The sequence below is a fragment of the Varroa jacobsoni genome, unplaced genomic scaffold (assembly GCF_002532875.2).
Source record: "Varroa jacobsoni isolate VJ856 unplaced genomic scaffold, vjacob_1.0 scaffold_1281, whole genome shotgun sequence".
Lineage (NCBI taxonomy): Eukaryota > Metazoa > Arthropoda > Arachnida > Mesostigmata > Varroidae > Varroa > Varroa jacobsoni.
In genome coordinates this window covers 9,894-33,755 of record NW_019214183.1, presented here as the reverse complement: position 1 = coordinate 33,755, position 23,862 = coordinate 9,894, and the positions used below count along the sequence as shown (strand labels likewise).

At 38.1% G+C, this 23,862-nt stretch overlaps 2 protein-coding genes across 4 annotated transcripts; one reads left to right on the top strand and one right to left on the bottom strand.

The window, feature by feature from the left end:
• Nucleotides 1–12,463: 12,463 nt before the first annotated feature.
• On the bottom strand, nt 12,464–17,247 carry DNAlig1 (DNA ligase 1). Its single transcript, XM_022847385.2, has 4 exons — nt 16,738–17,247; nt 15,696–15,909; nt 13,581–15,491; nt 12,464–13,427 (listed from the first exon to the last, which is right to left on the bottom strand). Exons 1-4 carry the CDS (start codon nt 17,154–17,156, stop codon nt 13,191–13,193), a joined length of 2,781 nt encoding a protein of 926 aa, XP_022703120.1. The 5' UTR covers nt 17,157–17,247; the 3' UTR covers nt 12,464–13,190.
• Nucleotides 17,248–17,333: 86 nt separating this feature from the next.
• Nucleotides 17,334–23,038, top strand: LOC111268407 (U5 small nuclear ribonucleoprotein 40 kDa protein). Of its 3 annotated transcripts, none has more exons than XM_022847387.2 (6): nt 17,334–17,454; nt 18,233–18,472; nt 18,798–19,017; nt 19,191–19,450; nt 20,139–20,351; nt 20,732–23,038. In XM_022847387.2, exons 2-6 carry the CDS (start codon nt 18,320–18,322, stop codon nt 20,972–20,974), a joined length of 1,089 nt encoding a protein of 362 aa, XP_022703122.1. In that variant the 5' UTR covers nt 17,334–17,454; nt 18,233–18,319; the 3' UTR covers nt 20,975–23,038. The 3 variants fall into 3 exon arrangements, with proteins under 3 accessions (XP_022703122.1, XP_022703121.1, XP_022703123.1); XM_022847386.2 differs by having other exon boundaries at nt 17,335–17,454; nt 18,252–18,472; XM_022847388.2 differs by lacking the exon at nt 17,334–17,454 and adding an exon at nt 17,487–17,678 and having other exon boundaries at nt 18,252–18,472.
• Nucleotides 23,039–23,862: the final 824 nt, after the last annotated feature.

The following is a 23,862-nucleotide window of genomic DNA, read 5'->3' as shown; positions in this document are numbered from 1 at the left end:
GTTCTGCCACCTCAAGCCGGTGTGACACGGGAATGAGACTGCAGCATGCGGGCACCCTGACAGTCAAATCAAATCGTTCTCAAAATGTGAACGTATGACCTTAAGATTTCCTCGTTGCGCAACAGTGTTCGAGATGGCCTTAAGACGACCCAACATCATCAATGCTATCTGCTACTTATGGCAGGCGCTCGACGCCGACGCGACAGTGCAGTATATTGGGCCATATTGCAACTTCTCCCGGAAGCGATAGATGTTTTATGTCACTCACGCATCACCACAATATATACACATTCACAGATACAGCTATATTTATGTCCTAAACATTCGGTACGGCCCGTAAGTGGTTAGGAGAATATGCCGGTTTTTTTTGTCAACGGCATACTTCATTTCGTCTAACTGGCTCAAATGATGACCTGCAACAAGAGAAAAAGATTCTATTGCCATACGTAGATGGCCTTTGACAGGAGTGTTTCTCGACCCTAAGATGAGTGAGCCCCAAATTGTATTAGAACTCTATAATGGCAACTTAAAATTTTGGATGAGATCCTACGGGATAGGTTGGTAAGAAAAAAGTGACCTAGACCTCCAAATATAATGAAGAATGTTCGCCTGGCTGGTGGAACCTAACAAGCGTATTTCATCGCCATATGCTGCAGGGAGGGTGACTGCAATCATGAATTAGATCGACACTTATGCTCTACATGAAAGAAGAACACCTCATTTAAGAGCATGTTAAGTTGTCAGTAGATAGAGAAAATGGCGCTTTATGAAACCGTGAAATAAAGTGACGATAGAAATAACGTTTTTATTCAAAGGAAGCAAACCCATAGCTTACAGACTAGAAGAATGAATCTTCTTTCTGAAGCACCCTTCGCAGTCAGCAAAATATTGAACAGACACTTTACTAGCTGTTGATGAAGTTTTTTTTTTAGCCTAAAATCAGCTAAAAAACGTATCAGAATTTCTTTTTCTTTTTAAGAAGTGCACTCTGTTGTCCACCCGATATCCCAGAGCACATTAAAAACGAAGCGTTTTTTTCCAGCATAATAGAAGTCACGATGAGGCGATGGACCAGGTGTAAGGATACCAACTGTCTTGCGACAATAAAAAGGCGAAATCTGCTTTTTGGCCTTTTTTGCTTTCTTAATGAATGTCTTTACCTAGGACAGGGCCAGTATTGCTCTTTAAGTGCTGCTTATAGAACGGCTTGCAATATCTTGCGGCTTGCGGGTTACTTACATAAATTAAAAAAAAACCTTAACTACCGATTTTTAGGAGCTTAACCTAAGGAGGTTTCAAAATGTTTAAAGCTTGTTTTCCAGGAGATAGCTAATGACTAGCTGGTTGCAATTTTTCATCATGCAGAAATTCAACATAATGCCGATAGTTACCGAACAACACAGTTTGCTTCTACGTGTGTTTCGCGAATCACAACGATAGCTCTGATATGGGACAAACGAGTCCATTTACTGTTAAGGTTAATGATCCGTTGAAATGTATAATAATGCGCTTCTTTGCAAAAGCTTGGTTTTAACTCTCGGGAACATCCTGAAATACTTCTACATAATAATAATTCTAATAATTCTAATAATTTCTATAACAAAATGGAAAACTTCGAATATTAAGGATAATAAGAACGGCGACCTTGGGTGACCAAAAGTTAGAAAACATAAAGTGGTTAACTAAGCGTGAAAATCATTGGAAAAAGACTGTCATTTAGAAGTTCGTACATCGTGATACAGGACATATATAGTTAAGTACTAATTTCATCAACACCCATTCACCAGCAGTGATCTCCCACGGAGTTCACGACCGATGAGAATATCACCAACGTTTGCAGACAGATACACAGGTGTTTCGCGACTCTGCTTCCCATCCACAGTGTTTTGTTAAATAGGAATAACCCAATTTTGTCATTAGATCCAGTGGAAGTGCCCTAATTTCACCCATATCTTCGAGCTGGAAAGCTTAATAGTGCAATATATAATTTGCGCAGCATACAGCGATAGTATTGAAAATTCACGATTAACATTCAAAAGTATATTTGTTTTATTGATTTGTCGTGTCCTTGTATTAAGTACATAATCAAAAAAAGCAAGTAAAGACATATTAGTGAACAGTAAAGAAAGCTTTTGTAATGGAAACCGATCAAGTCTCAATTAAAGATTATTGCTAGCTAAAATTACCCGTAGAACCGTACGTATTCTTGTTAGTTTTGTAAAATAATGTATAGCTATAGTACTATTGACAATATATAACGCATTCTGCAAATTCAGTGACTGACTAGGATTTTCAGACCTAGGAATTGAGGCTTATGGTTCGATGCACAAACAACCAATCTTTATTTAAATTGGAGTTCTTCAAATCGACAGCTAGGCATTTCTTCGAACGGCTAGCCGCCTTTTCCAGCGCCGACCATAGTGTGTCTATGCCCCCTCTCGAGCCTCACGGATCTTAGCTTATAGATAAAAACTTTTTCGGCTGCTGACCTTTTTTGTTGGTGATTCAGCTACTGTCTTCCACCCTCACCTGAAAACTTTAGTTTCAAGATTTCATTTGTTTCCCCATCGATGCTGGAGCCTCGCCTATGTGTACTCTACCTATCTTACTACAGTCCGTAAATCTGCATATGCCCTATGCCTAATTAAAAACTGCTAGAAGAGATTTCATCGTGACACGTCTGTCTGCTACTCACGCAAACAATGTGAGTAACGCTGTGAAACCTTACATACGGTTTAACCTTTTCGCCGCAGTAACAATAGCAAAGCGCTGTTTGTTGTACACACCGTATAACTTTCCTAGTTAGCGATGACACGGTATTTACATGATGCTTATACAACGAACAAACAGTTGTTCATATCATTGCTGCTATTATTAAAACTAAATAAAAGGGGGCGCTGAAATGTTAGCGTTTCCGTACATTCGGGCCGATGAAACAAGAAGTTCAGCGAATAGGTAGACTAAGTAGTGGATTAAGGCAATTAGATTTATTGATGTATCCGAAAATAGAGAAACTGCCGGAACGTCTTTTCGAATTTGAATTAAAGTGTTGCGAAAACAAATTCCCCATTTGGCAGCTGGATGGAAGTTGTGAGTTCTTTCAATTTCTTTCAAGCTGATCAATAGTTACAGTCTGTTTGATTCAACGATTTCTAAATAGTATGCAAATGGAAGTTCTGCATATTGTACCGTATACGATAGGCTTGTTAAGCTATTGCGTCGTATACTTTTATTACATGGAATTTTACTTTGTTTATTAAACGTTTCAAAAAAGTTCTTACGTTATTCGTTGTGTGCGAGAATTCACCTAAATACGAGTCTAAGATTCGAGGATCGACGAAGTGCCTTATAGAAAAATGGAGAAAGTTTTTATAGTCAGCATTGTCACAACACGGTCTATTTTGATTTGAACGTTCTTTTCAGTTTAGTGATTCAAATGTCCAAAAGTGTTCTGTAAAAGTAAGCGATGAAAGTCAGGATATTTCTTCCTTAAAAATGCCTCACGTGGGCGAACAAGCAGTATTCCACACATTGTTGCTTTTAAACAGTAAAATAACATCGACATGAGATCGGCACAACATACTAACGTTGAGAAGTCGGTTCCAAACGAGTGGGTGCATAATTTGCTAAAGGAATTTCCAGGAGATAAAAAAAATGCCGGTACTCTTTGAACAATTTTCTAATTGTTTTGAAGGAAATGACGACCTTTCTATGAATGCTGCAAAAAGGCCTAAGATTTGCGCTCAGTCCAACGAAGAGTTTTATACCTCAAAAAAAATGTTTAGAAATGGCGGACAAGTACTTGTATATGACCAAGGTGCATCAAGTAAATAAAATTGTCCAGCAGACAAGGCTCTACATACGAGGCAAAGTCATTCTCATTTATAAAGATGCCAGACCACAAACGAACCATGCGGATCTGCAAAAACTTCGATGGATGCGAAGGTTTTTGCACCCACTATATTCCACTATATATACAGGCCTTGTGCAGACGAATTTGTGCCCCTCTCATCAACGAATGAGATTTCTAACAGTTTGACGAGGAACATGATTTCAAAAACCGGCTGGACGAATTCTCCAATAGTGGAACTGAAAGTGTCTGGCGAGACGGAGTATTATTAATGATATAATTGATTTAAAAACGTAAGGACATTGCTGAAAATTATGGTGGACACATGATTCATTGATACGTTGTTAGAATTTAAATGAAACGTTACGTTTTTCATTAGGTGAAAAGTTACCCTTTTTTTCGCAACTTAATACATATTAGTCTTCTCAGGCGATATACAGGTCCTTTAAGCAGAAGTACCAAACCTTTAATTTTACTTCTCCTTCCTCAATCATTCCCAAAATATTATTATGATTAGGCCACAACGATTAGCGTTCTCCTCAGAGAAAAAGGAAGCCGTGATCTATCAAAGATCTATCAAATGATGTTTAAGACGGATCTCTGCTAAGCAAACTCGAAAAAAAAACATTTTTTCGCCTTTATGATTCGCTCTTTATGGATACATTCTAGCAGTTACTGAAAACATTCTATCATCAGCGTATATAGACATTGAGTAATGCTCTTTTTGTATTAATGGGCTATTTCCGGAATATTTCTATTTGCAATAAGTACTTTAGCGAATGGCTTCAGTGGCCTTAGTAAACGCAAGATATGAACAGCAATCTGACTGGCAACTGTTGGCAAGATATAGAGAGGTGATAAGAACCATGTGTAAACTCGCGTCGTGATTTCGTTTTGCATTGAGGATCTCATCCGCTCAGGACTATTAATTGGCTAACTATGTCATGGAGGCTTACTTAATTAGATAGGTAATTATGTAAGTTTGGTATCCTTCAGCCATGGCCATAGCCCGGAAACGTTTGTGCGACAGATAAACGACCTTTGAAGTAAACGCTATGAAGAAACTCACCCGCCCGGATACATATAGTTGTACAGAAAAGCTTTGGCTATATAGAGTGACTAAACAGCTTGCTCTCCATTATATTAGCCCAGTTCACTTAGCATGGATGGCGAAAAGGCAAGATTCAAGTACGAATGTCCTCACCTCGTTTCGCTGTGACAACTGAGGTGCTCAAGCAAGAAAGAAGTTTATTTAGTAATGCGGGCTCGTCCTTACCTTCACTAGGACTGCTTGACACCTATGCGGGGCCGTGAACGAGAAAAACGACAACCTGCCGATTTATTATATATTTCTGCCTCATTGGATCGCTTAATAAATGATATTTGATAACTTTCTATCTTTGGCAAACTGTTAGCGCGCTTTTTTGGCTTAGCTTTGCGTGTTTAATGCTATCATAAATACAAATATATACGTAAATTAACTTGCTAGAGAAAAATCAACGAAGCTATAAAAGCGTATGAACGCTACACCTTATTTTCATATTTGTATTAAAGTATTCTCACAAAAAAACGGAGAACGACCCTTAGGCTTTGAGATTTTTCATTGCGCGTAATAAAAATTTGTTTTCTCTCACGAATTTAGACTGATTTGCTCATATCCATAGGTCCTTAACGAGGGTGCTGTACGCTACCGTGTATTTTTGAAAATTGTGGCGCGTGATGTACCTCATCACACAGCGACATGTCCTGAAAGAACTTGTCGTAGGACATTCATGAAACTTGTCTAGTATCCAAAACCAAGCCAAATATCGCCAATAATACCTTACTTTTAACGTATCAGACTGGATTTTCTGTTCACTGCTCTACAATTCTAATTGCACCAGGACTATGCTGAATGCAAAGAAAAGATTCACAAAGCTCCCAAGCCGATTTTCATGTCCCCGCTGCATCAAGAAAGAACTGGAACAAAGCCTCATTATATTATATATATGCACCTATAAGGAGCATTTGTCCTCCATCTGGCCTGCTAAAGCTGGCAGATCTGTCTTTGTTTGGATGGCTCGATATTCGTTAGTAAAACTGAAACTTACAATCCATTGTAACAGAAATGCAAAACAAGACTTTTCTGGACAGTGCATCAACGTAGTATACCAATGTATTGTTGCAAGGGCCATCCACATGAAATAAGCGCTATAGTTAGTTGAATGTGGCCTTCTCAGTAGGCTATGACAATAATATTTGGGCGTAGCGTATAGCCTTTTGGTTGACTGCATTTAACTCGGTTGAATATTCGATTAATGCATATTGTATGTTCTGTACGGCGTCCAAAAAATATAGGTTTATTTGACTTTGATAATGTCTAATGCGTGATTGTTGTACTGCCAATGAAGAAAACCTCGCTTTACCTATCGTGGGTTGCATTATCCGAGAACTTATTCGGAAGCAATTGTTTACTACTAGCCAAAAAAACGATTTCATCTTATGCAGTTTGTCCGTATTCGCAGTGTCCACAAACGTCGATAATTATGGAAATCACACACGAGCATTCGTATCTTATCTGAACGTACTGAGTCATAGCTCTTTACATTTATTGTCAATAGTTACAAAGAACAAAACGGTTATAGGGATACCAGCGCAAACGATCACGCGTTATAGCGTATAGCCTCGACTCAACTGCAGTGAGTACTACTTTCGTCTGAAGAACCTGTTTTGTAAAATATAGTTATGCCTTTTCTGTTCATCAACAGTGAATCTCAATACAATTTATTACATATAATTAGTGGTATTTATGTTGTATACAATACACATTCGTATGAAATCTTTGCATTCTAAATTTACAAATGATAATTGTACAGAGTTAAAGACGTGATACTTGCATGTCATAACATCGAATTATAGATGCTTTTAAAAATAACGCCTTTTATTTACCTAAGGGTAACGGCTCTGTGATTTTCGGAAAGTGAAAAATGCTTCAGCGCTATACGATGTAAACAATTTCGACACATCATAAGTTCTGCGATTGATATTCCTCTTCATACAGTCCGCACACAATGCAGAGCTTATCAAAAGTATGTCAAAATGAGCACAGCACAAACGCCCCGTAAATCATAACCTGGGCCAATAATAATCACTATTGCATCATTCCAATTTGAAGCACTTTTAGACTTGCTTTTACAAAACACCCCAATATTTCTTACTATTGAAACTTTTTACATGGAGTTTTAATACATTATAGTAAATATACCGATTCACGTCTATACGGTTGTGTTCTTTACCACTCGAAGTAACTCCCATACAATTCTAGTAAATTCTCTCGTTAAACTTATAAACTTAAACGACAACGCGACTTGACAAAAGCCACCACAGAATAACAGTCTCGATACGAATAACATATTACAAATATTATAGAAGACTGCTCCTCTAAATACACTAGTAATTCATTTTGACACTCGTCTCCTCACCAATGAGACCTCGTCAGACTACATATGGTCATATGGGCGTTTATACATGAGGTAAGTATAATATGGTTCGAGAGATTTGGTTTCGACGGAATGCCTCTGAAATTGCAGCGAGTAGGTAATTGGGGGGAGAGGGGAGGGGGAAACAAACCCAAAACGACCTGTGGTCTTACGCTACCGTAACTACATCTACACATATATACGCTAACATTACCAACATTTATTTTGTTATATAGTCGTCAATCGTGAACTCATTATGTACATTCTCTGCAGCATAAATATTGTATATCATAATACAAGTGTTCAAATTTTAGGCGGTATCTATGTTAATTAGCACACGATATGAACGACGAAGGGTGTATGGCTACAGATCGTTCGCCGCACATGAAATGCCAATGGCACCAGGATCAGAGGCAGGAAAGCAATGTTTGAGACACATGAAATTACTGTGGCGTGTGTGGTGCCAGTCTCAACGGGTCGCCGGGTATGCAGACTTTGCTGGGATGGAGTCGCTTTAAAAAGTGTACATGAATGTATACTTGTGAGACCGCTGGCGCGACGCAGGCCGGTGCTTGCTTGGAATCACCATGGATATACAGCGGTTGCCGCCTAAATTTGCCTAGACAGCTTAGACGATTAGTTTGTATCGGCCTTATTGCTTCTAGCGCCGTTATCGCAGCTGTTACTGCCATTTGAATAGCTAGCTGACACCTCTTGTAACAGATATTCAATTTCACTGTGACCCGCCATTTTTCTACAGTGTAGCGTTTCACATAAACAGATACACATACACGCTCAAAAATCTATAGGGCTGTAATAAGGCATCACGCTAGGTAAATTGCACACTTAATAATCCAAAATTCTACGGCCTAACTCCGAAGGCGGGAAAGGAGGATACATCATCAAGAGACAAATGGCTTACATTATTCTAGCTGAAAGCGGCGCATTAGAGACATTTGCGATGTGAAAATCTAAGTGTTTGCGGTCTATATCTATTAGTAAATTGCAAAATAAAACGGAAAAATACCTAAGGATTAAACTAGGTTTTCTTTAATGCATCCATAGCATTACATGATAAATGAGCATGATAAAATCAAACCATTAAGCGATTAAGGGTAACGTGTTGCAAAAGCAGTGGAAAATGATTAATGCATTTCGTGTGTTAAATTTGATTTCGATTCTAGGCCGAAGGAGAACAAAGTTTATATAAAGAACTACAGTCTTTATCCTTATCTTTTACTTAGATCGGTTACTTTATTTTCATATTTTACTGCTAATACCGCGTAAATAAATGTGCATTCATTGATGATGTTATACATGTAGTTACATTATCATCTAAACATATTCACACTGATTGAGTTTTTTTTTACTATTAATTCTTCTTCATAGCAGTGGTGAATTTTTAAAGGAGTTAATGTCGTCGAACTTATCTTTTTCATACATTGACAGCATGCACAATAAACTATTAGTTTTCTTCCCCCCAACTTGAGCCATTGACGACATAATCATATCTTGTGATACCTAAAATAACTTCTGCTTGTTAAAGAAGTCAAGGAGCTAGATGCACTCCAAATTTCTTTTTCTGAGCGGTAATAATGAACAAATTTGGAATGTGCCTGCGTTCTAAAAAAATACCTCTGTTTATATCTCTTATATATTTCATTCATGCCTTAGGGCTTTAACGGAAAAAGAAAATTAAACTCTAACAAAAGTTTGATTACTGTTCGTATAATCTGAATACAACTGGTGTAAAATTTGGCCGCAACGTATATGCAAATCAACCGGCGGTTACGCCAAGCACAATCAATCTATAATCAAATTTGTTTATACCGGATAAAGTCTAAATTTTAGAAACGTTATTTCGTTCAAGTTTCTTTCATTCCATACAAATCGTATACGTCTTGTACGTCGTGAGTCAAAATCAAGGCTCTCAAATTTCTCGGTAAGTAACTTGCTCGGCCAAATTACCACATGAGATTTCAGCCTCGCTACGTATTTCTTAATCCCATACTCTTGGTTAAATGAATACGTCGCGGTTGCGAGCCTTTCTTGGAAGTGATATATTTTGGTATTTTGCGTATCTCCAGATTAGTTTAATCATATTTGACTGCTCATTTTAAGGACAAAGTGTGTGAGTACTTAGTCAAACGCATTTGCTTATTGTGTTTTTTTTGCTTGTAGAACCCGCAATTCTCGACAAATAAACCAGTTCTTGTTCTCGTCACGAAGAAAACATTTTGACTTTCCTGAAGCTAGGAGGTTATGTATCATCCAAAAAGTAATAAGGCCTTCTTTCAAAACAGCTGGGTAATTATTACACTTGGATTTGGAGAGATTGTTGGGCACGGGAAGAGTTTCTAAGTTATCCCTTTTTGGTTCACAACAATTTATAAAAAATACTAGAAATGCTTATGAATGACAACCTCATTCTAAAAAAGTAATGACGTCTTTTCATAGAGCGGTCACTCAAATGCTCCAAACATTGTTGGTGACGTTCAAAAGTAGCTTTTCTGTGATTTTTTATGCCTCTATGCCAAAGATAAACGCCTTTATATGAGAAATAAAGGATCACGCCCGAAATTCAGCCCTGCACATAATGACTGCCGTTTGTGGGCCGCTGAAAGCATGAATAACTTAAGAGGACTTTTAAAATATAAGAACCTACGCAAGTAATTAATAATTTGAAACTTGCATGAGAACCTTTCCGCTACAAAATGACATAGACATCTTTTAACAGAGGCTTATATAATATTCTGAGCGAGCCATATACAAGCGATACCTCAAAATCAAATCAAATCAAAACCAAAGCTTCTATTGCTGAGTGTCAGAAACAGCCTAAAAGTGTTTCATGCAAAATAACCTCATCCGAGCCTGAACTGTATCTCATAGCTAGGGATATATGTGAGCCCACTGTCCGTATGTCCGTAAGATTTACAGTGTGCACCGGCTTTCACGTCCCCAACAACAGCGAAATTTAATTCAGGTTCAAGCCGTGTCATTATCCACAGTGCGTTCTATACAAGGCCTATGATACGGCCCACTCCTATAAGCTCTTACCACTGCTGGTTTTGTCGCAGCGCTGGTAGCTATGACAGCGTCCATCGTCGTGTTGATTCGCTAGTTTTAACGGACTCAACTTTTACGATAACGCAACTTCGGACTTCACTTCGGCTCTAGCATGAACTTGATCGGGTTTGCCTTCGCCTTGCATAAATATTTGACGGCGACGCCCTATGTGACTGTTTTTAACAGCGAAGTAGACCCAAAATATCTCAGTCTGTAGCCTTCACACTGCGAATGTATTTAGTTACACCGTCCCTCGCTGTCTCGCTATGCCGTGTTCCAGGTATCAGCACTAGCTGCTTTTTTCCGCTAGCGGGGTCACTGCGTACGTTGTTATTACGTGAAACACAAATTGTACCGTGCCGATTATTTAGTCACGAAGATTATAAACAAGACGTGATGACATCATCGTCATCGTTGTTGAGCCGAATTTGCACCCCCCCACTGATTCTGATTTTCATCAGATATACCAGCGTGAACGATATAATGAACGACGTATTTCGAGTAATACGTGCGTTGCAGTAATTCAAGCATTGAACACGGTAAGGACAATAGGTATGAACTCGTGAAAGCCATGTTACTTTGTCAAAGATATGAGCTGTTTAATCTTGTCGAGGTAACTTTAATATATATATAAAAGGAATCGTTCCAAAGATCGACTATTATATTCCTTGAATCAATCTCACTGTACTATAGTTTACTTATATTTATACCTATATTTATATTGCATTAATATTTTTTTAATATATACTAATATAGCTGCATTGTATTTTCATACGTTATTTTTTGATAAGATGTTTTGCATCGATGACATGTGTTCACCTGCGGCACCTCCCAACAGCACTGATATCTATGTCTACCGGTTTGACTGCACAAACGACTTAAAATTATAATTATATTAATTCTGCCTGTGAAAGAGCTTTATGGAGTCATGTTTAAATAGAGGTATTATTTCCATTAATTGATTAATACGGAGACGTGACCAGACGAAGAAACATAATTCTGGCTTGATAACTGTTCGTTGCCCCTATGAATGATATGTATAAGCATTTTCTTTGCTGCCAGATGCGTAGCAGTTACAATTTCATTTCGATTCTACTCTAAATGAAACTTTTCAGATTACTGACGCCATATGGGAAATATATTAGGCACACTAGAATCAGCAGTGAAATAACATTTGTATTCAATAACCATTTGCCACCCTAACGAACAGGACTTATAAAGAGGCGTAGCAAAAAATGAAAAAAACCTTTGAAATTAAGCCATTTATCCCCAAGTAATTAGGTAACCTAAAACATGCTTAGCTAGCCCCCGCATGTTACAGTTACAATTTAAATAGAAGCAAAAAAGCACAATTGAGCTTCCAGTTAATCCGCAAAGTACCTCAAAAATGTAATACAGTATTTTCGAATTTCAATAAGTATTTGAACTCAATGCCGCATAGTCAGTATGTATGGTGGTATCTTTTTTCTTGAGTATCAAATCAATTTTTTCAAATGTATCAAATCCAACCGAAATGCAAGACCATAATACTATTCGTCTTTGTCAAGAGTATAAACAAGGATATCAGCACCAGGATCTGAAACACACTTTTCATAAAATGTGGCAATATTACCGTAGTTTGGTTTTTGAAGTGTTATTGTTCCCTTAGTTGTTCCTATGCATACTTGCGTTACAGCAACACTACAGTGTTATTATTTGATATCTCAATCTTTGTTCAGCTTTGACTTGTTATTTGGCTAATGAGATCATTCAAAGCACTGACTTCCTTGCAAACAGATCTCGTTGACGTATAATAGAAATGTCTTTAACAGGTTAGCTGATATCACAACAGATTAATTCTAGTTTGAGGGTTTACCGGGCCACTCTGCGAAACAAATAGTAATAGAACTTTGAATATGTCTTTTGTGGATCTATCTGGATTAAAACCTGCTACAAGAATCGAAAAAAGTAGCTTCGAAAAATCTTTTCAAGCCTTAATACGCATAAGTAATCCAGTAAAACAGTGTTTGTACTTTGTGTTATTCATATTTAGATATTTTGTATTTGAACTCATATTTTTTATTTACTGTAATAAACAGTATGCTTCAAATAAGTATTTGCCTGATCATAACTACCCATAAAAATATTGGTTATGTTAGAAGTCTGCTTTCAGGCTAATTTATTTATCATACAACTTCAAATTTGCTCTCGACAAGCGCAAAATAAAATGTAAATGATAGCTGTGCGATTTCTAATCACAGCGGTATAAGCACACTTACCCATCTCCATAGTAGAGTCAGATACTATCTTCCAAAATTGCGGTAAACTATTTGATAATATATACGTTTTTCATGTTATTAGTTACATTGCAAATATATAATCCTCTTTATTCCTGATCCTCCATAATAAGGGTGCTTATAACAGTATCGCTTACTCGATAGAAAATTTCATTACCTTGAAACGCATGACTGTCGTTATGGTCTTACGCATATCAATTCAAATGGTCATTGCATAAAATATGCATCATATAACAAATAGATATGTGCAGAGATCGCACAACCTAAAAAACGGCACTGACAGTGCGATTCAGCCCGAAGAGCTTAAAGAGTTACTGTTAAACCGGCAGACCCAATAACCATGTGTAAGTAGTTGTATTACAAGAAAGTATGTGTACAATGTTAATTTCCAAAAACTGTCTCATTGAGCCAGTAGTTAGCACAAATTAATTCGATGCACTGTTATGCTATCAACTCCATATTTTATCCAATAAACAACCTGCAATACCACGTCTGACCACCAATACGACCACTGTATACAAAATCCTGGAAGTTCTAACTCTAGTAGAAATCTTCTTCATCGTTAGTTCCTGAAGGCCCAGCGTTTTTGATCTGTTCCTGACTTCGGTACATGCTAGCGATTTGCTGCGCGTGTGTTGCGTCCTCAGGATTTTTGTCGTCACGAATTCTGACAAAACGCGGAAAGCGAAGCGAAATTCCTTTTTCTGGATCTACTAATCCAATAGCGGCTTTGTGTAGAGGAGAAATCGACAGGTCAGCGCACTTGATTTCCCATACCTAAAATACGAAAACAGTTATAACAAATATACCAATTCAAAATTATCACAACGATATCTTTCTAAAGCATAACTGTCCATTTAGTTCCTTAATGTCCTTATTAATATTTTTTGTTCTATGCCGATGCAAGAAAATTTCAACATTTTGCATTACCTGCACAGCATCAAACCAATCATCGGGCTGAAGCGAAGAGTCCACATTGTAATATGGTTTAGGCTTTTCGAGTACATAATCCTTGAAGAAGTTGGTGTGCTGTTCTAGCTCCTCCTCTTTGAAGCCTGTACCGATCTTGCATAGCGATTGGAACTCCTCGCTCTCTGGATCATAACATGCCAGCAGGAATCCCCCATACGTTCCTGTTCGCTTGCCTTTTCCCTTCCAACCCCCGATAACAACGACGTCGATCGTATCTCCTACACCTTCTAGGTAATCCTTCTTTAGCTTAAGCCAGTTGTGGGAACGTTTTGCTATCTCGTAAGTCGCTTCCTTATCAAGTGTTTTTACCATCAAACCCTCGCAGTTGCCCTTAACGCTTTCTTCTAGATATTCTTGAATATCATCAACGTTTTCAAGATCAGCGTTGGCTGCAAACCCAAACTCGCCTTCGACTTCGTGGAAATGCTCTCTTAACAAACGTCTCCTCTCGCGGAAAGGTTCCTTCACAAGCGATTTACCATTAAGGTACAGTAAGTCGAAAGCAAACACGTAAACCTGAACGATAATTTCACCATGATCAACATCCTTTTTCTTTCTATGCATCAGTGTTTGGAAAGGAAGGATCTGTTTCTTTTCACGATCATACGCCACGGCCTCGGAATCCATGATAAAATCAATGACTCCTTCTTTTATATTCTTAATAATCCGCTGAATGATATCGGGATACTTCGTCGTATTGTTTTCCTGATTTCTGGAAAATATTGACACTTTTCCTCCCTCCATCATATGGATCTGCGCACGCTCACCATCGTACTTAAATTCACACGTAAAACTCATATTTTCGAATCGCTTTAGAACCTCTGTCACTCCCTTAGTAGGATGCGCCAACATGGGCTTCATAGGCACACCCGGAGTTATTTTACATTTTTCCGGCAAAGCCTCGAAACCATCCTTCAGAACCACTTGAACTATTTTGTCGTAGTTCGGACACTCACAATATACCGTTTTTAAGGCCAGTGTAGCTTCCTCAAGGACTTTCTTTGTCGACTCAGTACCCAACGTTTTCGCAAGTTCAGGTTGATTGTACAGAATGATAGCATGGGCCAAAGCTGTAAGAAGGCTGGACTCTGCGAGACCTATTCGGAGCTTTCCAGTCAGCGACCTGATAAGAAATTTAGATTCAGACCCGCGGCAAGCCACAAACATGCTTTTAATCATGTCGACCTTCTTACTTTGGACGCTCTGTCCACTTAATTGTGTAATTTGTTTTAACTTAGCGAAAACATTACACAGAAGTAACTTGGGTGGAGCAAATATCATCTTCTGATTCGTTTTGGATGACTCTGCTACCATGCCCAGGTCACCCTTAACATGGACCTCTTTTTTGATTGCGTCCAACGTCCTTCCCGTCACCTCAGCTATAGCTTTCATCAACAGGGAGTCGCCTATGCCTAGCTCCTGACCCTCGTAATCTGGGGCTGTTTTATTCAGGCACAGATATACTCCAAAAATTAAATCATTCGGCGATAGAGCCAGGCAACTCCAAAAGAAATTGCGAAGAATTTCTATCATTTTAAGACGGGATGAATTTTCATCAATACGGTTAAGCGTTTGACAAAACGCAAGGTAAGGAACTTTCTCTCCTTCTTTCCAAGTGGCGTCTTTAACGGGATCGTACTTCTCCTTGTCTGGGCGATAGTCATTTGGGCTTAAGTCATCAACACGAACACCACTGTCAAACGCCATCGTTTTCTTGGGTCTCTCTTTAACGGTCTTGGGTGATTTTTCGTTGCTGTCTTCTTTGACGTCATCTTTCTCTGATTTTGCTTTAGGTAAAATTGGAGTCTTCGTGTCCTTTTCCTGATCCTTTTCTCTATCTTGGGTTTGACTTGTTCGTTTTCCCTCGCACTGAAAGCAGAATGCGTTTCATTATAGTAATTAATATACATATAGAATCCCATATAAGCAGCTGAAGCGAGTATAATGCAAAGCAGTAATAATACACCAGTTTTTATAGGTTTTCACTGAAACCCAATCGTAACCAGCACTGTACAACAGTCAATTATCAAAATTAGTCATGCGATCTCGTATAATGATCTACTCGAAGCTAACCTTGTCACCGTGGCTGTCATCACTATTATCAACTGTTGAAATTCGTTTGCTGGCAGGCATTTTTTCGTCGACTGAGCCTGGGCTTAGCCTACGCTTAGCTCCGGTCTTCTTGCCAGGCGATTTTTTACTGCCAACATTCTTCGCAAGCTTGCTTTCTTTTGTAGGAGCTCTGTTTTCATTCGGTGACCTTTTCGACGGACTCGGTTCATCCTCGCTATCAAAAAAGAACAGAGCCATTATTCCGGCCAACTATTTTAGGACGCACATGGCATATTTGACAATCCGTTGCTCTTGACTGTTTCTTGACTGATGAATGTTCAAAATAATTAATTTATTGGTAAACCTGTTGTGAACTTCTAGGCAGATTTTAACACTATTGTTTATTGTTACTTTATGTTGTTGATATTATCGTCATCAAAGGTAAGCCACATCAAAAGTATATTATTTAAATATAGTCGCTAAATATTATACAAATATATAATATTTAAATATATGTGATTAAATAATTAAAAAGGTTATTTACTCTAGTTGCTTTTCCACACCGATGCAATAACGTGAACTATTAGTGAGCATTAAAGGGCCGCCGAGCAACCGAATGTGAGATTATGGGTAGGGATTTTTAATTATTACCTCATGTAAGTAAAAGTTGTGTCGAAAATTAATGAAGTTGTATTATCATCAATAACTAACAACCACTTGAAGAAAATACCTCCCAACTTATACAAGATAGTGACAAAAATGTTTACCATGTACCCTAGCTAACTTTGATGACGGCGTACGTTGCACAAGTATATGTTGGCGATCAACCGTACTCAATAAACTGCCCATACAAATAGCCAGCGCGCGATATGCATTACTTTGGCTCTGTCATAGAGACAATTCAATATTCACCTTCCCACAGTGGGTTTCAAGATTAAATACTTTTTGAAAGACTTAGCGCTGCTTAATAAACCTATCATATATGCACTATCCTGATCCACAATAAACCATATTCTTTATAAGTCACTGTAATCAGGGTCTCGAAAACGTATTTTCTATTCACCTGCTGTCATCTAATATTCGACTCTTTCGTTTTTCCTTCAAAGGCTTCACTGGCGAATCACAATCACTATTAGCACCGGTGGCACGATTGTTGATTACGTCCTCTTCTAATTCCTTCTTCGATGAAATCTCCTGCTTAGAATTACCGACAATGTCTTTTTTCCGGGAAAAAAATGATGATATCTTCGCCTGCGACATTTTTCGATTTAAAGAGCCAATGACAGATTCGTCAAGACAACAAATTTGACCGGCTGCCCGTCCACTGGTCACTTGCAGGTCAGATAACCTTCGTTGACAAAAGAAGTAAATGAAAATGGCGCCAAAGCGAAAAGGTGGGAAACCACTGCTATCAACAAAAAGGCACGACACTAACGGTAATCGTGAAACAAGTGGCGCTATTCGGAGCACGCTGTAAAACATTCTTTGATAAAACTCACTTTAAACCTTTGCATCATTTAGCGTGAACTAATGCACGCGGTACAAGTAATTTGGAACCATTTAAGGTTTAGCGCGGTATACTCACGCCTTGTTTGTAAACATCCCACAGGAATATTTACTCTCGCGTGTCTCGACTCTTCTATGCGGCTGTGTGGCCTCGGCTTATTTGTTCCAGTTTGCAGACCACAGAAAATCATTTCTATCTACGTTTGTTCCGTGGTACCGGTCCAATTGAGTGATACATTCCATTTGTTGAACGAAAGTCGTGCTGGAAAAATTGGTAATGTGTGTTGCTTGTAGAGTAAGCAAAATACATCTACATATGTATATATCGTGTTGACTGGGCAATTTGTCTGGCCAGTGAATACCGATCCCATTCGTAGGAGGCGGTGTTTGCTATTTTCACGTTGACATCGGGTCAATCAATCACAATAAATCAACAAATATACCAGTTTAATTAACGCAAGTTAGAAAGGGTCAGCATAAAAACGTATATTTAAGAAAGTAATAAAGCTGTGAGACCATAAAAAAGGTAACTTTTTTTTTGGTATGGTTTGGGTTAGGAAAATGTTTCCGTTGAGCTTAAATTATGAGGTTACTTAAATTACCGTTAGTCATCTAGTGGATTCAATTATCGGCTCGGTCAAAGTATGTGATCAGGGTTAACTGACGGTGAAGTAACATCTCTTTTCAGTTTTCTCCTACTTTATTGAATTTTTATAAGCTTTATTGAATCTCATTTGGATCTTCACTCGCTAAGTCAAACTATTTTGTCTCATTGTGTTCTCTTCACTCATTTCAAACAGGTTTAACTAGCGGTACCATTTTTAATTAAACAATTAATACATTACTGCCTAATATTTGTTGAAACGTAGTTCTTGGCGTCATTTAGTGTTTTGGTACCGCGTATCATTTCTGTAAGCTTTTATACTGATAATTTGTTGATAGCATCCATCTTTGAATCATTGGCTAGAATGTATAGTATATGTGCGCCAAAATACCATGTTTTAGTTTAATTTTTGAATTTATTTAACTTCATAGAACTAATATATATCTAGATCCGTAAATTTGTTGCAGGCTAGAGCTGAGCCATATAGGCTGTAAGTGGCTGTTGCTGAAATCAAGTCATCTTTTAAACAAACACAATGTCAGGCTACTATTCAGTAGCGGAAACGCGTAGGATAGAAGCCGGAGGAAGCGCTGTGATGGCTTATGAACCCCCTAATAAAAGAGCCAGAGGCCCAAATACGGAATTGGGTCTTATTGGCGGATCTGTCAACAGAGCAATGCAAATTTCTGTAAGTCTAAAGTATGGTTGGGGGGGAGTACATTTAAATATAGGTTTTTTCAGATGTACGTTCTGTAATCCGAAGCAAGTAATTTTCTGCAGGAGCAGCTAGCAGATATTTACATGTAAATGATATTGAGTGCAGACCGAATGCATAATACAATAAAGAAACCTTAATCACCGCGTCTTCTTGGATTCTACTTTGACATAAGGAAAATAACGACTTCAAATGTTTAATCCCAGAGCTATTTAGAGGACAAGATGTTTAAACCCAGTGCACTAAGAAATCAGCGACTTATTAACGTTTCTTCGTTTGTTAATGTTCGCAATTACAGAAAGGTGCGCGAACATCGAGTCTATCTGCGCCAATCATGCTTCTAACAGGCCATGAAAAAGAGCTGTTTTCTGGGAGATTCCATCCAGATGGCAGTTTTTTAGCGAGCTCCGGCTTCGATCGGATGATATTCTTCTGGAACACTTTCGGCGAGTGTGAGAATTTTCATGTAATGACCGGTCATACAGGGGCTATACTCGATATGCACTTCTCTACAGGCGGTTCGTATCACAGCGGAGTTACTACAATTGCCGATATCTTAGTATGAGAATTTATAGTGTAAGTACATCTACTACTGCATACTATTATTACAGTGTGATCAAATTGTTGCTCTTTACTTTGAGCAAATTTTGCCCTGGACGCGGGACGATTATTATTTTAACGTACTTTTTAGGTGAATTTTTGTACACGTGCTCGACGGATAAAACCTTGTCTATCTGGGACACGCAAGTGGGCGTTCGTGTCCGCAAATTACGTGGTCACACGTCATACGTGAATGCACTACATCCGGCACGCCGGGGGCCTCAACTTGTGGTATCGGCGGGAGATGATTCAACAGTTCGCCTTTGGGATGCCCGCAGGAAAACACCTGTGAAAACCCTTCAAGACCACTATCAGCTGACAGCGATTAGTTTTAATGACACAGCCGACCAGGTATTTAATAGCAGCACTATAATTAGCGGGATAAAGGTTACTGGCAGCGAATAACAACAATGATAAATGGTGATTTTATTCTAATTCTGTATAATTTATTATACTCCGATCTCAATCCGCAAAATGCACTTAGAAGTCGCGCTGCAAATAAAGTAGTGTATTGGAACCAACGAATATGATGAATGAGATTGGCAGCTTTTGGTTGGAATGTCGTACATGACTTTACGCTGCGATGCACGGTCCGTATACAGATCTTGCAATATTCCATTAAAACTCCATGACATTAAAAATGGACGGACTAGCGTACATACATATATATATATATATATATATATAGAAGAAAACAAAAACTAAGAGCCTTGTCTTGATTTTACACAGCGCCAAAATTAGTGTTTAACAGAAGTATGTGATCTATAGCTTTTGGGATCCATTAAGAATTAAACTTGTGCCCTTAAGTCCCAAGATCGCCCGTGTATGTAAGGCTTGTAACTATATTTTGTTTAAAACTAACGTTAAAAAAATAAACAAAAATATGCTTTACTCGATGAAAGCGGGAACTGGGTGACTTTTATGAAAGGTACTTTTTTTCGCAAGATAGTTTACCACCGGCGTTGATTTCAAAAACTGTAAAAATAACGATCGTATTAACCGCTTTCTCATTGTTTTTATATTTTTATTTCTGATAAAGGTGATAACTGGCGGCATAGATAATGTGCTTAAGCTTTGGGACCTTAGAAAAGACCAGGTGGTGTTCCGAATGCATGGGCATCAAGATACGGTAACCGGTCTAGCTCTTAGTCATCATGGGGGTTTGGTACTATCGAACTCAATGGATGGAACGTTACGGGTTTGGGACGTGCGACCATATGCACCTCCTGAGCGATGTGTTGCGTTGTATCAGGTAAAGTTTAAGCAAAAAATTCAGTTAATGAAAGGGTCTCCATGATTTTATCCTAGTAGTGTGTGTGCTTGCTAAATTTAAGGATACATAGGGTCACATGGATTGGAGACGATTTTTTATTGCTTGCTTATATAGTCTGTATAATGTATATGCCCTCTTTATTAAAAAATAAATATTATTGTTAAGTATATGTTATAGGTCAATATGTATGTGTTAATATATGGTTTATTTTTGCTTCTCTCCATGGCTTCGAAACATAAAGCTTTGTTGTCTTATCTTAGTTATTACTTACGTATTATTAATTACTTAGTTATGACCATACCGTAGCAGACACTACAATTTTCCTAATTACGATTTTCTATTTGTTTTTATGTGAACAGGGTCATCAGCATAACTTCGAGAAGAATCTTCTGCGTTGCTCATGGTCCCCTGATGACGCGCGTATTTCTTGTGGTTCAGCAGACAAATGCGTTTATGTGTGGGACTTTCATTCGCGACGAATTCTTTATAAATTGCCTGGTCACCTTGGCTCAGTAAATGATGTACGCTTCCACCCCAAAGAACCAATAATGCTGTCGGTTGGTAGCGATAAGCAGATTTTCTTGGGGGAAATTGAACCCTAAGCAATGTTGTGTGGCGTCTGTATGCGCAAAAGTTTTCAAGCTTTGATAAATAGTATCATAGCTGAACATTGTTGGCTACTTACCAGATCGATCATTGGATAATGTATCGGTTTTTCAACCTACGATGAGTCAGCAAACCTTCCAGAACAATGAAACACAAATGAGTTTTTTATATCATTATGTATTGTGAACATTGAAAGAGCGATAAGTAGAAGAAATTGGACTGCCGCGCATTCAGACAACTCTGTAAACAAGACCACATTATTATCATAACTAATTTTGAAATGCGCCCTGTGTTGTCGTATGTGTGTGTTTTTGAATAGCGTGCATTTGCTGGGGTCTGTGAAACTTCCACCAAAAATGAAAATGTATAATGCAGTGCAACTGAAAAACTAGAATACTACTAAAAATAAAATGGACACCGCGATGATTTTTAACGTTGTTGCCAAGGATCTTCCCCTTTCATTACAAATGGCGTGATGTTAAGCGTAACTGCGGATATCAATTGAAGCATTGTTTTTTCTGGCGATATTTGCAAACAAATGTGTGTGTGGTACTCTGGGCGTGGTTGATGGAAATAGATGAGACGGAGATAAGGGAAAAGATATGCTTAGACATACGCCTATGTATTGCGTAGGCACGCAAGAAAATTTAGCCACATAAGAGTAATGTATATTGTGATTTTTTTGTAAAGTAAACTGTACTTACATGAATACAATATTGAATTGTACTTGTAGCAATTTTGCGGGAATGAGCGATGTGTAGTGAAAAAGTATGCTTTACTTTCTTTTTCTGGAAAGCTACTGAACAGATTGCTTAAACACAAAATATCAACATTATAAAACGTGACTCTACCGGGCTCTAGATTTTATTCATTTGATTCGCATTTCGCTCATTTGTATAGGATTGGGGGTCTTCCATGGATGGAAGTTACTTCTTGCAGCGGTATATCAGTGTGGAGCGTGGAAATAGATAATATTAGATGATTTAGCTTGTGTTTCGTTTGAGTAAGATTGTAAAAGATTGCCAGCCGGTGGAGGACTGAAAATTGCACACAGGAAAGAAAGTAATATCATGCTAAGTACAAAGGATGTTTTCATTGCCTCCGCTAGCTACGGTAAAAGCTTTCTATAAGACTACTGAACCGATCTCTGCAAAAGTAAACAACGTAAATATTATGCGATACAACTCTATTAAAATCTAAGTTTTTCTCCAAAAACTTTGCCCCGCGTTCATTGGGACGCGGTTAAGGTGATGATACCGTACAAGCTAAGTTGTTGCTGGGTTAATCCCATCGTGCGTTTGCGCTTAATCTAACGCTCCATTGCTATTAGTTTTTTCTACCACTGATGATAGTTACCGTTCTGGTTTCTATAAGTAATCTATTTTTATAGTAAACTGAGAATACGCGCTTGCGCATATATGCACACACAACGACACTTTCATAATTTCGATAAGGCATCTTACTACATACTCATTATTAGGCGATTGAATATTGAATTATTCGTATAGAGTGTAAAAATATAGCTGATATTTATTAACATGCATACACATAGCTTGGATAGCACACGCCCCGATCAAAAGACGTCTTTTACAATTTGGTTGTTTATAAAGGAGCAGTTGAATCTAAGGCTGCTGCGCTTTTCGAAGCAAACAGAAAGCTTTAATAGATATCAATAAAGCAACCGCTTTAGCAACCTTCTATCGGAGAGGATCTCTCTAGCGTCCTATATAGGCTGCCCTGGGAGCGAAAACAATCCCGGGTCTTGACATTACACAGGCCAGGGTGAATATATATTTAACGACGCTTTCCAGAAGATTTCTGCACATGTTTTTATCGAAAAGTGATTGGTACACCGCACAATCCAATTTTACCGGGCTATACAGAACAAGCTAGCTAATTAGGCCGGACATACTCCACAAAAAGAGCTTTCTAGCGTGCCACAAACGAAAGTATTCTAGTATCTGCATGATACTTTTAAGGTTGGCAAATAAGCATTATTTTTTAGTTGCCCCGATTTGTTGAATTGAGTTTGAATAAACCAGGAAAACAAAACGAAAATATACATAAATTTCTTTTCATTTGTAATTAAAAAGGAAAAATGTGAGCGCACACTGTCGACAAGGTACGTTTTAGGAATTGATCTCGGTAATTATCAAACCTTTAATTAAAAAAATGCATTTCTTCAAGAAAGAAGACTGGGTTTAAAAGGCTATCCGGACCTAAATAACTCGCCATGGCTTCTAAGACGTTGATACAGGCGCCTGCGGTGACCAAACCATAATTTTTATTGAAAAAATAAGCATTGTTAGTATTTCAGATCAAATTTGTCGGATTCAATTTTATGCCGATGTGTACGTCAAACTTTCGATGCTTGGGCTATTCGTGAGCTTAACTTTTATCGCTTGAAGTAATATGCCTTGGTTTTTTTTTTATCAACAAAAGGTGATTGTGCCATCTTTGCGCACGACTATGACCGAAAATTCGAGATGGTCTTACAAGAAAGCAGTCAGCAAATGTTGCAGGTAAAGTCCCCAACCAATACCATACTGCTAAATCTTGTCCCAGGCAAGACTACGCTATCATTTTATTGCGATTTGATTAATGCGATCTGACGGAAGCGACTTCTTTGTCACGAAATCGGTACTGCGGCTACGACTGTAGTAAGCAAGACTTATTTAACAATTCTGATTTACAAGGCAATTGAAATGAAAGTAAATTAGGCACAAAAAATAGGAAGGTCTATTCATCAATATAGGTTTTTTGTCGCACGCATTTTGTATATCTCTAAAAATACTAGACTTCAGCTGAGATATTCTATTTTACCCAATATGTTTCAACTTGTTCGCTCAGACTATTACCTCTTTTGTTTCCCCTTGGATCTACA